Source organism: Dunckerocampus dactyliophorus, chromosome 17, assembly GCF_027744805.1.
Source record: "Dunckerocampus dactyliophorus isolate RoL2022-P2 chromosome 17, RoL_Ddac_1.1, whole genome shotgun sequence".
Taxonomy (NCBI): domain Eukaryota; kingdom Metazoa; phylum Chordata; class Actinopteri; order Syngnathiformes; family Syngnathidae; genus Dunckerocampus; species Dunckerocampus dactyliophorus.
This window is the reverse complement of record NC_072835.1, coordinates 3,069,916-3,083,464: the sequence shown is the minus strand read 5'-3', so window position 1 is coordinate 3,083,464 and position 13,549 is coordinate 3,069,916. Positions and strand designations below refer to the sequence as shown.

Sequence of the window (13,549 nt, the reverse complement as noted above, 5' to 3'; positions counted from 1 at the left end):
CTAATCACAGACTCGATTTTACATGTTTCAAAATTTTGTAACATTCCTAACATGTGCGCCGCAAAACTCCTGTCAGTTTATTCTTGCCAGTTGCTGCACCGTTCTTTCACATGGCTGCTCTGATCAGGAAGATTGCTGCCATCGGCCCGTACAGTTAGAAACACCTAACTGAAGATACCATAAGACATTCATTTGATGAGAAATTTACATAATGTCCCTCACCTTAGGGTGCAAAGTTCAGGTTTGGATTGCACTACTTAAAGTAAATCATTCATCATGGCAAGCTCTACCACCCTCTGTTCATCCCGATTTTCTATTTCATTTTTTACTCTTTTTTGGACTCATTGATAATTTATTCTTAAGTATGTCAGCATTATTAATAATTTATACCTGATTTCCTTACAAAAAACAAAAAGAATCAAGGTGTCTTGTCCTGCCTTGTCGCTCTGCTGCCGCCTGTCTGCTATGTGTTGCAGTGCACGCTGTCCTGCAGAGGGGGAGCTGATTGCACACACCTGCGTTCAATCTCCAGCACCTTCGTTAGCTGCATTAGCTAAGTTCCTGGCTTTCACTTGCTCATCTACAGCCGTACCCGCTCTCCTGGTGACTTCTGACTGGTCTAGTTTTTGTATTTTTGCTATTGTTCCCTGCATGCTAATCCCGCGGTTTGTCCAGCCTCTCGCTAAGGTTAGTTCTGCTACGTTTTCAGCAGCTCTTTCAGTTAGTCTAGTGTGTTTTTCGTTCCTGCCTTAGCTTTTCCGTGGCAGTGTTTTTTGTTCTTACCCTTTTTGGCTTTAGGGCTAGCGTCGTCTTGTTAGTATTTTTGTACACCCTTGTTTGCCTCGTGTGGAGCAGTTTTTCTATTAAAACATTATTTGTTACAACGCTGTGTGTTTTCATTCTCTGCATCTTGGGATCCAAAACCTGACCTTGGCCCAACGTGACACTAGGAAACTTCACCTGTGCTGTCCAGTATCGAGGTATTCTTTTCACAGTCACACTGGTTGACTTTTTGGCTAAAAAGTTACTGAATCCATTTAAAGTTACTGAATCATTTTGGATCGTATCGTTCTACATGAACCAATATCGTCCTTGCATCATATCGGCAACCACGAATCGTGAATCGAATCGTTATTAAAACAAATCGTTACACCCCTAATCAATACGTCTTTGGGAGCGAGCGTTCGGGTTTAAAAAAACGCAACAATATGTCTTGTTAATATAAAATATAAAGAATAAAAAGATGTAATCTCACGACAAAATGTCGTAATTTTACGAGAATAATGTCGTAATATTATGAGGAAAAATATTATCATTGTCATTATCATTATCATTTTAACAGCATAAAGTTGAAATATTACAGAAAATACTATTTTTTTTAAGTTGTCATGTTATGAAAAACAAACAAAACAACAAATAAAAGTTGCGGAAAGTTCTAATGCTCCAAGAAAAAACATTATAGGAATAATATGAGAAGTAATAATTATGAGAAGAATATTTTACAAAAAGAAAGTTGAAACAGCTGTCGTTTTAGGTGAATGAAGTCCAAATATGAAGAGAAACAAAGGCGTATTCTAACGAGAAAAAAAGTCACAAGTTATTATTATTATAATTGTTACTGAAAAATATTATGGGAAGTCCAGATATTACGAGATCAACATTTATGGAGATTATTTACGAAGAAAGTTTTCATATTTGTAAATTAAAAAAATAAATGGCAAAAATTGGGAAAAAAAGGTGAAAGACCAAAGTTGAGACTCGTAATGTTATTTCAACTGTATGACACAGCAGAGATGAAATAAATATATAACTTCTTAGCATATCTACATTGTTGTTTTACAAAATATCAACGTGGCAAAGTTGCATCCTTTCATTTTTCACTACAGTATGTGGCCCTCAATGGAAACACATTTGGCCCCCCCTGGTGTAAGGGTTTGAAACAATCAATAATATCAACCGACCAATATATTCCAATGAGATACTGGCTCACATCTGTGTCGTCTTTTCTGTCGATATTGATATCGGCACATGAGTAGGACCTCATCACACTGCCCCGTGCGCCGCAGCAACAAGCTTGCTAGCTCAGTATGTCCACCTTCTGGAATTACTTCAACGTATTGCCTTTTAGATTGTAAATGCAAATGCAATGACTTTAAATTGCTATTTATGCGAGGGGGGAGTGAGGCATCTTCCTTTTAATACTTCCAATCTAATATCATACCTCAGGAGGAATCACTGAAAGTCACACGCACAGCGCTATGGAGCTAAATCATCATAAAAAGTGATATACACTCCTGATCAAAATGGTAAGACCAAGAATGTACATTTTGGATCTTAAAGAGGCTCTAAGTAGAGCTTCAAAATGCAAAAAGAAATGGTAGTGAGACAAAAAGAAATTTTAGAGTAAGCAATTTCTTGCAAACAAGGATTTAGGTGAAATAGGCTGTTCATCAGCTCATCAAAAGTTTAAGACCGTGGCTAAAGAAACCCTGAACCCCCACCTAAAATAGAATTTAACTATTCAAAATAGAACTCTGTAATGAGCAGCTGTCCCATTGTTGTTAATCAGCTGAAAAATGGGTTTGGGCATGATGCTCCAGGTGGGGAAGGTGGCTTCACGGAGGGCATCCACTGTCTGGAACTGATGTCCATTCTTGTAAACTTCCCTTACCATCCATCCCCAAATGTTCTCCACTGGATTTAGATGAGAGGAACACACAGGATGGTCCAAAAGAGTGAGCTTATTCCTCTGGTAGAGGTCTTTTGTGAAGTGCAGCGTTGTCCTGTTGAAAAAGCCAGACATTACCACGCAGACGAGGGTCTTCAGTCATGAGGGATGCCCCCTGCAACATTTCCACATTAGACAGCTGCCGTTTGACACCCCTGCACAACCTGAAGCTCCATTGTTCCACTGAAGGATCATGATGGCCCATCCACTGCGCCGTGTGGGAAACATTTCAGGTGCAATCTCCTTGTCAGTAACGTTGGAAGCCATCAGGACTGTCAAGGGAGAATAAAACTTTCTTCCACCTTTCAGTGTCCCATGTTTGGTGCTCTCCTGCAAATTCCAAACCTTGAAGGAGACTTTTTTCTTCTTAAAAGCCTTCTCTGGCATATGCCGTTTGATGGTTATTGGACTGCATTCGGCACCAGTAACAACCTTCATTTGGGCTGAGTTGGTCCTGAGTCTTGATGGACAGCCAAAGGGATCCTCCAGCTCAGGACCGGTGACATTTTTTGGGGTCTACCACTTGCCTTTTTTGTTCCATGAGCCTGAGAATGTTTGAAGAGGTTTCAAATGACGGTCTTACGGCGTCCCACCTCAGCAGCAATGGTGCGCTGCGAGAAAGTCTTTTTGCCTTTGCTATCTAAAGATCATGACAGTGTGAATACCTGACACTAAATCACATTCAATCCACATTTTTAACAACATTTTGCCTTTTAAAGGCTCTGCTCTTGAACGTTTGATCAGGTGATGAACAGTTTGTTTGACTTTAATGCTTCTTTGCAATAAATTGCTTACTCTAAATGTTTTTTGATTTTCTCCCATTTTTTCTTTTTGTATTTTGAAGCTCTACTTAGAACCTTCTTAAGATCCAACAGTGCAAAATGTACACTCTTGACATTTCATTTTTCAGGGCGGGGTCGTACATTATAGCGATCTAATTTATCTTATTTATGATGTATTGTGTAAAACTAAGACATGAATAACATCAAATTAAAAGCACAAAATGAATGCCGACCCACCATCCACCAGTTCAAGTTCCAGCCAAGTTTTTCCAGAGAGATGATTACATGGCTGTTTGACGTGTGTGGTAAAAGGCAGTGCGCTAGCATGAATTAACTTGAGACAAATGTGCACATTAGCACTCAATAAGTCATCAAAACTTACCTTTATGCATTCCCACATAGTATCAGCATTTGACACCAAATATGAGGTGAAAGAAAAATGGTCAAATCTGTTAAAGTTATAGATAAAGTTAGCACAAACACAATGGACATGCGTCAAGTGAGGCGGATGTAACAGAGAGAATCCGGCCACTTTTCAAAATAAAACAGCAAAAAAAAAAAAAAAAAAGAAATAATGGAATAATTTTTTCTTTCTGTGCGTCCTGGTACGAAATGACCCACGGCCCGGGGTTGGGGACCAGTGCTCTAAAGTACATACATTTCTTTAGTCCTGTCCCTTGAGATGATACACCATAAGTGTGCCGTCTACTCCCTTCTGTGAGATCCTCTACATAATCACATGGCTGCTTTATGCTGGTGTTTAACAAACCAGACACCCGCAAATTTAATGAGCTGGCTCTAATGGGTGGGGATGAGGTGTGTGTGGGGGGGTTGCTTCCACGAGCAATAAACCACTTTGCAAGCTTGTGTCCACTTGACCGTGAGGCCCGGCCGCTCGGATGGGCATATAAATGAGAGTAGCTAGGAGAGCTCGGCGGCAGGAATCGACCACCTTAAAAGCTAGCAGCTAACTATAGAATTGGCTAGTGGTGTCAAACTCGAGGCCACGGGGCCCGCCATATCATTCTATTCTAATGTTGTAATTTTTATTTTTTAAATGTTTTTTTTCTTTTTATTGTTATCTTATTTATTATTTTTACTATTATTGCAAATATATTTCTATATTTTTTATTTTCTTAATATATTTATACTACATTAAATATTAAATATTAAAGTAAGTAAATAATATATTTTTAAATTAAAAAAGACCCTTTATTTGTTGTCAAACCAAATTTTTAATGATTTTTAAAATGATTTATCAATGAATAAATAACATCATAATCAATTATTATTTATTATTAACTAAATTATCATTTATTATTATTATTATTATTAGAATTATACAATTGATTTATACAAAACTTTGCACTTGGCACCTTGACTTCTTCCAATGTAAGTTTGTTGGTAAACAATGCAAACTGAAAATGGTCACAATCAAATGTGTCGTAACATCATTACGCCATTATACGTGAATATGGGAGGGGGCGCGGCTTTAGCAGAAAGGTTGCATGTGAAGGTAATGTGAAAAACAAGCCATTTCATCAAGTGCTGTGCTCTCGTGACCTCTTCACGTCCTCCACAGCGAGTAAAATAGTCTTATATGGTGTCCATAAAAGCTCATACATGAGAGGACGCACACTCCATCTTTGACACACTGAGGTCAGCCTCCTTGAACCCTGCAACCTGATTACAACCAGCTGAAGATCTGCCTCAAGGAATACCCCCCCCCCCCACACACACACACACAGAAAATAAAACCCAATAGATTGCCATCCACCAACCAAAATGGCAGATGGCTTCTCTGATTATTGTGAGTGCTAATCATTTATAATGACTTTCCCAACCTGATGGTTGCTGGTTCCATCCTCGATTATGCTGTAATCATTCAAATTTATGCATTTCAACATTCGGCCTACATTTTTACTTTCCAACATTTCTAACTGCCCCGTTTTTTGTCTCCTAAAAGCGACAAATTAAACGGTGCCCCTTACCGGGTGGTTGCTGGTTCGGCCCTTGTGTAATGGTTCAACACATTTCAACAATCATTCTCCATTTTTACATTCCAATGTCTCAAATTCCACCAGATTTTTTGTCTGCTAACTACTCCCACATTTCTCAACCACTTTAAACCATTCCAAAACCAAAATGTTCAGCTCATTCAGGTCAGTAGGATATCTATCAGGACTAAAACATAAAACTAAAACATCGCCACATTTTCCATAATTCTATAGTTTCTGCAATATTTTTCCCCATTGACAATGAATGGTCAATTTCAATGTTTCCCCGTATTGGTGGAAATCCATTTCACAATCATCCCTCCTTTATTATGGTTAATTGTTTCCAGACCATGATAAGTGATTTTTTGCAAAGTAGCATTCAATCTTACTATTAAATGGAATATTTTGGTAGTTTGAGTTTGGAAAACATGTTTGCGACCTTCTAAATATGCTTTTCAAACATTATTAAATCCCTCTAGACATGAAATAACACCCCTATAGTTACCTTTGCATTCCTATCGGGGCTGCAACTACCGATTATTTTAATAACCGATTAATCAGTTGGTTATTTTTCGATGAATTGGATTTAGAAAAACACATTTGTAATTTCCGCCTCTTTATTCAGAAGTAGAAGATTTGAACTGAGAGCAAATAAGTGAACAAACACCAGGTTATCGCTTGAATATTCTGTTAAAATAATGTTAAATAATAAAAAATCTAAATGTTTGTCAAATAGCTTCAGTAAAACAATACATGTACACAAAAACACAATAAACGTAAACAAAAAAATAATAATTTTCCTCATCAATTAATCTGAAGCTTGTTGCTGTCAATTAATGGAGTAATCGGTTAGACCAAAGATGGACCAAATTAATATGAAGCAAAAACCTACAGTTAGTGGTTGGGTCCACAACATACAGAAAAGAGGCAAAAATGCCCACCACTGTTTTCTAAAGTCAAAGATCAAATTTGTGAATATCTTTTTTTGGCTAAAACGCAAAGATAATAGGTCTGCTTTCATGGATGATGGAGGAAATTAAAAAATATTCACATTTGAGAGGCTGAAATCAGAGGATATTTACATATTTAAATCAAAAAACGATTAATCGAGTCCCAAAATAGTTGGGTAATCAATTAACTGATTAATTTGTTGCAGCTCTAGTTCCTAGTACCCAATATAGTACACATAATAAGAGTAAATAAGATCTAAATAAAACTCATGCTCAAGTGACGTTGGGGCTTCAGAGTTGAGTTTTAGCTGAATGCGTCAGTAGCCCGTGTTATTATTATGATCATGACTATTATTGTTATTATTATTATTATTATTACTATTATCATCATGTTATTACTGTGATTATTCCAACCTGCAATAAATGCCTATTGTTCCAGTGATCAAGTGTCGTGCTTGTGCGTTCGTGACACCTAGTGACCAATGTAGAATACTGCATCTCATAGTCTTTTAATGTCTTATACTATATTTGAGTTAATTCATTTATGCCAAGAATACATAAAATGTGCTTAAATATGCATTTTTCTAACTATTAATGTGCCATAGTGAACAACAAAACAGCGATCATTTACTAATAGGCTCATTCATTTTCATAAGACAATACCTTCAGTCCTGGCCATTTTGGACGATTTTGACCTTTTGATCTTTCAAGTCACACAAAATATTATGTAATAGTGCTATATAAACCTGGAACCCACCAAAAGAAAGATTAGACTCCTGTCTTTCATCAGAAAAAAGTTTGTTTTAACCTTTTCTTTGTTCTTTAATCAGCAGTAGAACATAGGTAAGTTTCAGGAAAATATCAGTTCCCAACTAAAAAAAGGGAGAAAAACAGCTTCTTGTGAAAAGATACATTTTCAGGCATAACTTTCATTTTCACACAAATCCATCCATCCACTTTCTATGCTGCTTATTCTCACAAGGGTCACGGGGGTGTGCTGGAGCCTATTCCAGTTGACTTGGGCGAGAGGCGGGGTGCACCCTGTGTCAATCACAGGGCACAGATAGACATATATCATCCACACTCACATTCATACCTATGGACAATTTAGAGTCGCCAATTAACCTAACATGTTTTTGTACCCTGAGTACCCAGAGAAAGCTCACGCCCGCACGGGGAGAACATGCACACTCCACATAGAGACGCCCAACGGAGATTCAAACCCAGATCTTTCTTATCTCCTGACTGTGTGACCAACATGCTCTCCATTCGGCCTTTGACACAAATATTTTTTGCCTTTGTGACAGCTCAAATAACATCAAAATAAAAATGTATTTGCAAATTTAACACCATGAACTATTTATAGTTTTCATATTTGGAACTGGACTATGTGTGTGCATGTGTGTACGCGTGTGCACACATGCATGCGTAAAAATTTCCCTACGATGTGTAACCTTCCGCACGCTACACTCTTCCACGCTCTGTCACTTCCTCCTTCCTGTCATGTGAGGTTTTTCCGTCCACATGATCCTTGCTGAGCTCTTATCAAATACACTTCTGCCACCTTGTGGCCGTTTTTATTGCTTACAAATGCTCTGAAGTGAAATCCATTAGTGGAGAGTTGCGTCATCACCTCTTTTTGCCTCTCGTGCAAAAAAAACGCAAAAGACGTATAAATACGCTGTTGGGATCGGGCGTTCGGGATTAGAAAAATGTATAACTACGTCTTTGGTACTGAATGGGTTAATTCATTTTTGGAAAAAAATGCAATAGAGTGAGGCTGCAATGTTTGAATGGCAAAGTGGTGAGGGAGGACTGCACATTTAAAATCAGACTGTAACATTCTGCTTATTCTGTGCACAGTGGCATGGCTCAGGTCGTACGGTGGTTGCTGGTTCGATCCTCTGTCAGTGAGTACATTTCAACAGATCTCTCGGATATTTCAACATTCATTCTACATTTCAGTTCAGCTTCGGCATTCACAAACAATTTCAATAACCGATTGTATTAACTTGGAGTGCGTGTTCGTGCGTGCGTGTGTGTGTAGGCAGAGTGCACTTACTTTAAATAAGTCGTGTGCTTCAAGCTAGTGCACGACCAGAGCCCAGATGAGAGCGACGTGAAGAAAGAATGAAGCGGGAGGATGAAAGCATGAAAGCGTGAGTGAGAAAAGCTTCTAAACTTGACTGACCAAAGCTGAGAGGATGCTAGGAAAAAAAAAAAGTATTTTTATATATTTGTCGCTGGTAGAAAGGCTTGTTTGTGATGGCGCTGACAGGTCGTATAAAAACACAAAACAGCAGAGTTTGATGTAAAAAGAGCCAAAACTTCAAAACGGCGCCGTTAGAAGCGACGGGACAAGCAACACGATGAAAAAACAACAATTCCGTCGCATCCAGCAGCAGCCGAGAGGAGATTGCATTAAAAATTCATTCGGTGTACTCTACTTGGCAGGCAGGCAGGCAGGCCGACCCGCTGCACACTCTACCGCTTCTATCGGCTTTTATTGCAATTCCTCCTCCGCCGTCTTTTCCAATGGCCGCACGCACGTACAGCCGTCATATGTGGAAAAATATGCAGGCATAAAACAACAACCGTCCACGTCTTGCTGCATTTTACACAAACACAGCATATACTGTACACATACTTATCCACGTGCGCCGCTGGAAGAGATGGAAAACCATCACAAAGCTTCACCACACGAGCCTGCATACCGTATCTGCACAAAGGACATGGATTTTTTTTCATCTCTACTGTAATAATACAAATTTGCGCCAGAATTAAAATGACAGAACCACTAAAAGAAGATGATTTTATAGTACATAAACAGTTGATTTCTGCATACTCCACATTCGCAGCCCTGCAAATTTGATGAGTTTTTAAAAATTTGTTCATTTTATTTGTTCGTGCTTTTTCTCTCAGAATTTTTTTTTGTCCCCCATAAAAACACATCTCATTCGGTGGTAATTTATAAATACGTAATCAAGTAGTTACTTTCCCGAAAAATAATTGCAAATAATTTAAAGTAATGATCACTTGCGTTCCTCTGTAAGTGGAACGGAACCCCCCCGCGAATAGCAGCCATCAGTATACTATAAAATAATAAGACAACATTCCATATTTGTTTGCACACACTACCCTTCCTAATAAAAGGGAAAATACATCATGAATTCATAGATTCATCTTGAAATGATCAATTTTTGGACTAATTTCATATGGCAGAAAATGCTAAGCAAAGTCACATCAGCGCTCGTGCGGGCTGCAGTCGAGTAGCGCACTCTATTTTACATCTAACGTCATAGTACAGTCATCTCCTGTTTATGGCAGTTCATTGGTTCCAGACCAGACCGTGATAAGTGAATTTCCACAAAGTCGGATTCTTTATTTATAAATGGAATATTTTTGGAGTTGAAGCATAGAAAACCTTCTAAATATGGTTTTTTTTGTACATTTTCAGAGCACTCTAGGCATGAAATAACATCCCTACAGTCACCTTTACACGCTTACTACCCATTATAGTAGACATAATAAGACAAAAACATATAAGACATAAATAAGACTATATATAATATAGACTCACACATGTTAGCATTGGGAGAGTTCTTTGTTGTTCTGTGTTTTACTTCCTGCCCTGTACAGTACTTCCCGTGGTGGCTACTGCCTTATCAATGTAACATTACTGACACCCAGTGACCAGTGTACAATACTACATATCCCTAACCACTACTCATTAGTTCCTCATTAGTTCCTCAGTAACTACTCTAAGTTGATGTGCCTTGCTTCCTCAGTAACTACTCTACTCATTAGTTCCTCCTTAGTTCTTCATTAGCTGCTCAGTAAGTAGTCTAAATTTGTGTTACTTAGTCATTAGTTCAGGGCCACACGGTGGCTGAGTGGTTAGCATGTTGGCCACACAGTCAGGAGATCGGGAAGACCTTGTTTTGAAGCTCTGTTGGGCATTTTTGTCTGGAGTTTGCATGTTCTCCCCGTGTGTGTGTGGGTTTTCTCCGGGTACTCCGGTTTCCTCCCACATTCCAAAAACATTCATGTTAGCTTCATTGGTGACTCTAAATTGTCCATAGGTATGAATGTGAGTGTGAATGCTTGTTTGTCTATATGTGCCCTGCGATTGGCTGGCCACCAGTCCAGGGTGTACCCCGTCAGCTGGGATAGGCTCCAGCATACCCCTACGACCCTAATTACAATAAGCGGCACAGAAAACGGATGGATGTATAGTCATTAGTTCCTCAGTAAGTAGTCTAAATTTGTGTTACTTAGTCATTAGTTCCTAATTAGTTCCTCAGCAACTACTGTATTTTTGTGTACCTTATTGTAAAGTGTGACCAAAATTTATAATGCAGCTACTGTAGTATCATGTTGTGGAGTTATTTTGTTTAAAAACTACATCAGGAGGTTGGCTACAGCCACAGATGTACTGACACTGAGGCATTTAAGGTCCTGCATAAAAACATCCGAGCATACATTACATACATACATTAGCTACGCTTCGATGATGACATATAAATATTTGATTAAAAAGATAATCAAACCAAACCGAAACCAAAATGACTTAAAAAAGGCGAGCTGGATAGTGAGAATGAAGTGTGTGTAGCGATGCAGTGGCGTGCTGTGTATTCATTATAAATAGAAATGTGGGAGGAAAAAGCCATTAAAGAAGCTGCATCATGTATCATGCAGCTGGAGGTGGTGACAACCTCGCCAAGGTCAGTCGTATCAATTACCGCATCACCATAACTCACCACTAATCACAGCGCTGCGTTTGCATGCGGCGCGCGCACACACACACACACACACACACACACACACACACACACACGTGCAGGCATCTCATTACCCTTGGTAATTTACGACCTGAAGTCGCGTGGCCTGCTCCGCAAAGCCCAAACTCAGCACCTTTGCCGGCATCTTCTAATCTTTCTCCATCCTTCATTCTCCTTGACCCCCTCCCCCGCTGACCTCCAACCATCTTGTTCCTTCCTTTCATATATTTTCTTCCACCTTCACTTGTTTTACCTCTTAATAATTCATCCTCTGGCTGTGCTCCCCCACCCCTTAGGGAAAAGCTCCCACTGTCACGGGCCGAGAACATTAATCAATCCCTTGTTGCACCCCCCCCACCTCTAAATCCTTCCTCTAGTCCTCAACCCCTAGCTTATACATCCATCCATCTCCACAGCACGGCTACTCAACTCAATTGTTTTGGGGGCCACATTTGCAGAAAGCTAAGGACCGGGGGGGAGGGACGTCTTGTTATTATTATTATTATTATTATTATTATTATTATTATTATGTATAGCATGTCAATAATGTAAAGGCTCTGGCATACCTTCACATTTTCTATCTCACCTAATGGAAGATCCTCTATAGGACAGCAGCATCATTATGAAAAAGCTAGTCAAAGATCCTCTACATCGGTGGTTCTCAACCCGTCTCATCCTGGGACGCACGTTTTCCCTTGGTCATTAAGTGGTGACCCACTTCTATAGACATAAAAGCAAGCTCAGTTATTCCTTTTGAAACAAAACGACAGAAAATGACGTGCAAAACGTATTTCACAGCACAATATTAAGAGGAGGAATGTCAACTGCAAAAAAATATTCACTACAATCAAATAATTAGTATTTGTATATACAAGAGCTCAAAATATTTTCAAAATATTTAGTATTTAAAAATGTCAAAAACAGACTTCAGACTATCAAAAAAAATACATAAAATATTTTAATATAATTTTTTGACTTATTTTCCACAACCTACTTTAGGGTTCTCACCCACCAGGTGAAAAACATTGCTATATCTGACCAAACTGCTCTGCTGTTTTTAAAATACTCTAGTCAAAAAATATCCTCTATGTGGCAGAAACACTGTCTTTAAGGCCATTTAAGGAGTCAAAGATCCTCTATATAACAAGAGCGCTCTATTTTTAAGAACCGACTGCAAAAACACAAGTCAAAGATCCTCTATATGGCAGGAACACATACGGTCTGCTGCTTTTAGATTTTCAAAAACATGAGCCAAAGATCCTCTAAATGACAGGAGGCTGCTCCTATTTCAAAGATCCTCTATATCAGCTATTTTTAGATTTGCAAAAACATGAGTCAAAGATCCTCTACATGACACGAACGCTCTGCTATTTTTAAGAACCTATTGCAAAAAAAAAACAGTCAAAGATCCTCTATATGACAGGAACATTGCTATTTTTAAGACTCTACTGCAAAAAAAAAAAGAGTCAAAGATCCTCTATATGACAAAAGCGCTCTGCTATTTGCAAAAACATGAGCCAAAGATCCTCTATATGACAGGAGGCCTCTCCTATTTTTAAGAACCGACTGCAAAACCACCAGTCAAAGATCCTCTATATCACTGGAACACTGCTATTTTTAGGAATCTACTGCAAAAACACCAGTCAAAGATCCTCTATATGACAGGAACACGCAGCTGTTTTTCAGAAACCACTGCAAAAACACTTGTCAAAGATCCTTTATATGACTGTTTTTAAAGGGCCTACTGCAAAAAAAAAAACACCAGTCAAAGATCCTCTATATCACTGGAGCACTCTGCTACTTTTAGATTTGTAAAAACACGAGTCAAAGATCCTCTATACGACAGTGCTCTGGTGTTTATCGGAATGTGTTGCACAAATGTCCCAAGTTCTGAAGTGAAGTTGAAATCCGGTCCAGGAATGACATCGGACCGGCTCACGCGCCGCCAGTTGAATATTCCTGATCTATAGTACGTACTTTTATCTATCACATAAATATCTATAGTGTACATAGGAGAACCCTGATTGATGCTATGATCTATGATGCATATATCTACAGTATAGTTCAAAGAGGAGAAGTGTTCATTACCATGCCTGTAGGAGGAGTGGTCACTGGCTTCCTTCCTTCCTTCTAAGGCCCTCTTGTTGGGGGGGGGGGATAGGTGCAGAGGTGACTGGTCAGGATGCTGCTGTCACTCCGCTCCTCATGTGCTCCTCTTGTCAGCGTCGCCAGCGCTCGATGAGAAGATGTCCTGATGAATGAGATGCACACGCTGAAGGTTATTTTCTTTCATCCTGGGAGGAGGTGGGCC

The 13,549-nt window shown here is 39.0% G+C and overlaps 1 protein-coding gene across 4 annotated transcripts in view; it reads right to left on the bottom strand.

The window, feature by feature from the left end:
* strbp (spermatid perinuclear RNA binding protein) overlaps window positions 1-13,549 on the bottom strand; it is a 115,481-nt gene that overhangs the window by 47,262 nt on the left and 54,670 nt on the right. For all 4 annotated transcript variants that reach the window (XM_054758292.1, XM_054758293.1, XM_054758294.1 and 1 more), the window contains exon 2: window positions 13,327-13,489. In XM_054758292.1, the coding sequence (XP_054614267.1) occupies window positions 13,327-13,329 (3 nt within the window). In that variant the 5' untranslated portion in view covers window positions 13,330-13,489. The remainder of the gene's footprint in view (window positions 1-13,326; window positions 13,490-13,549) is intronic.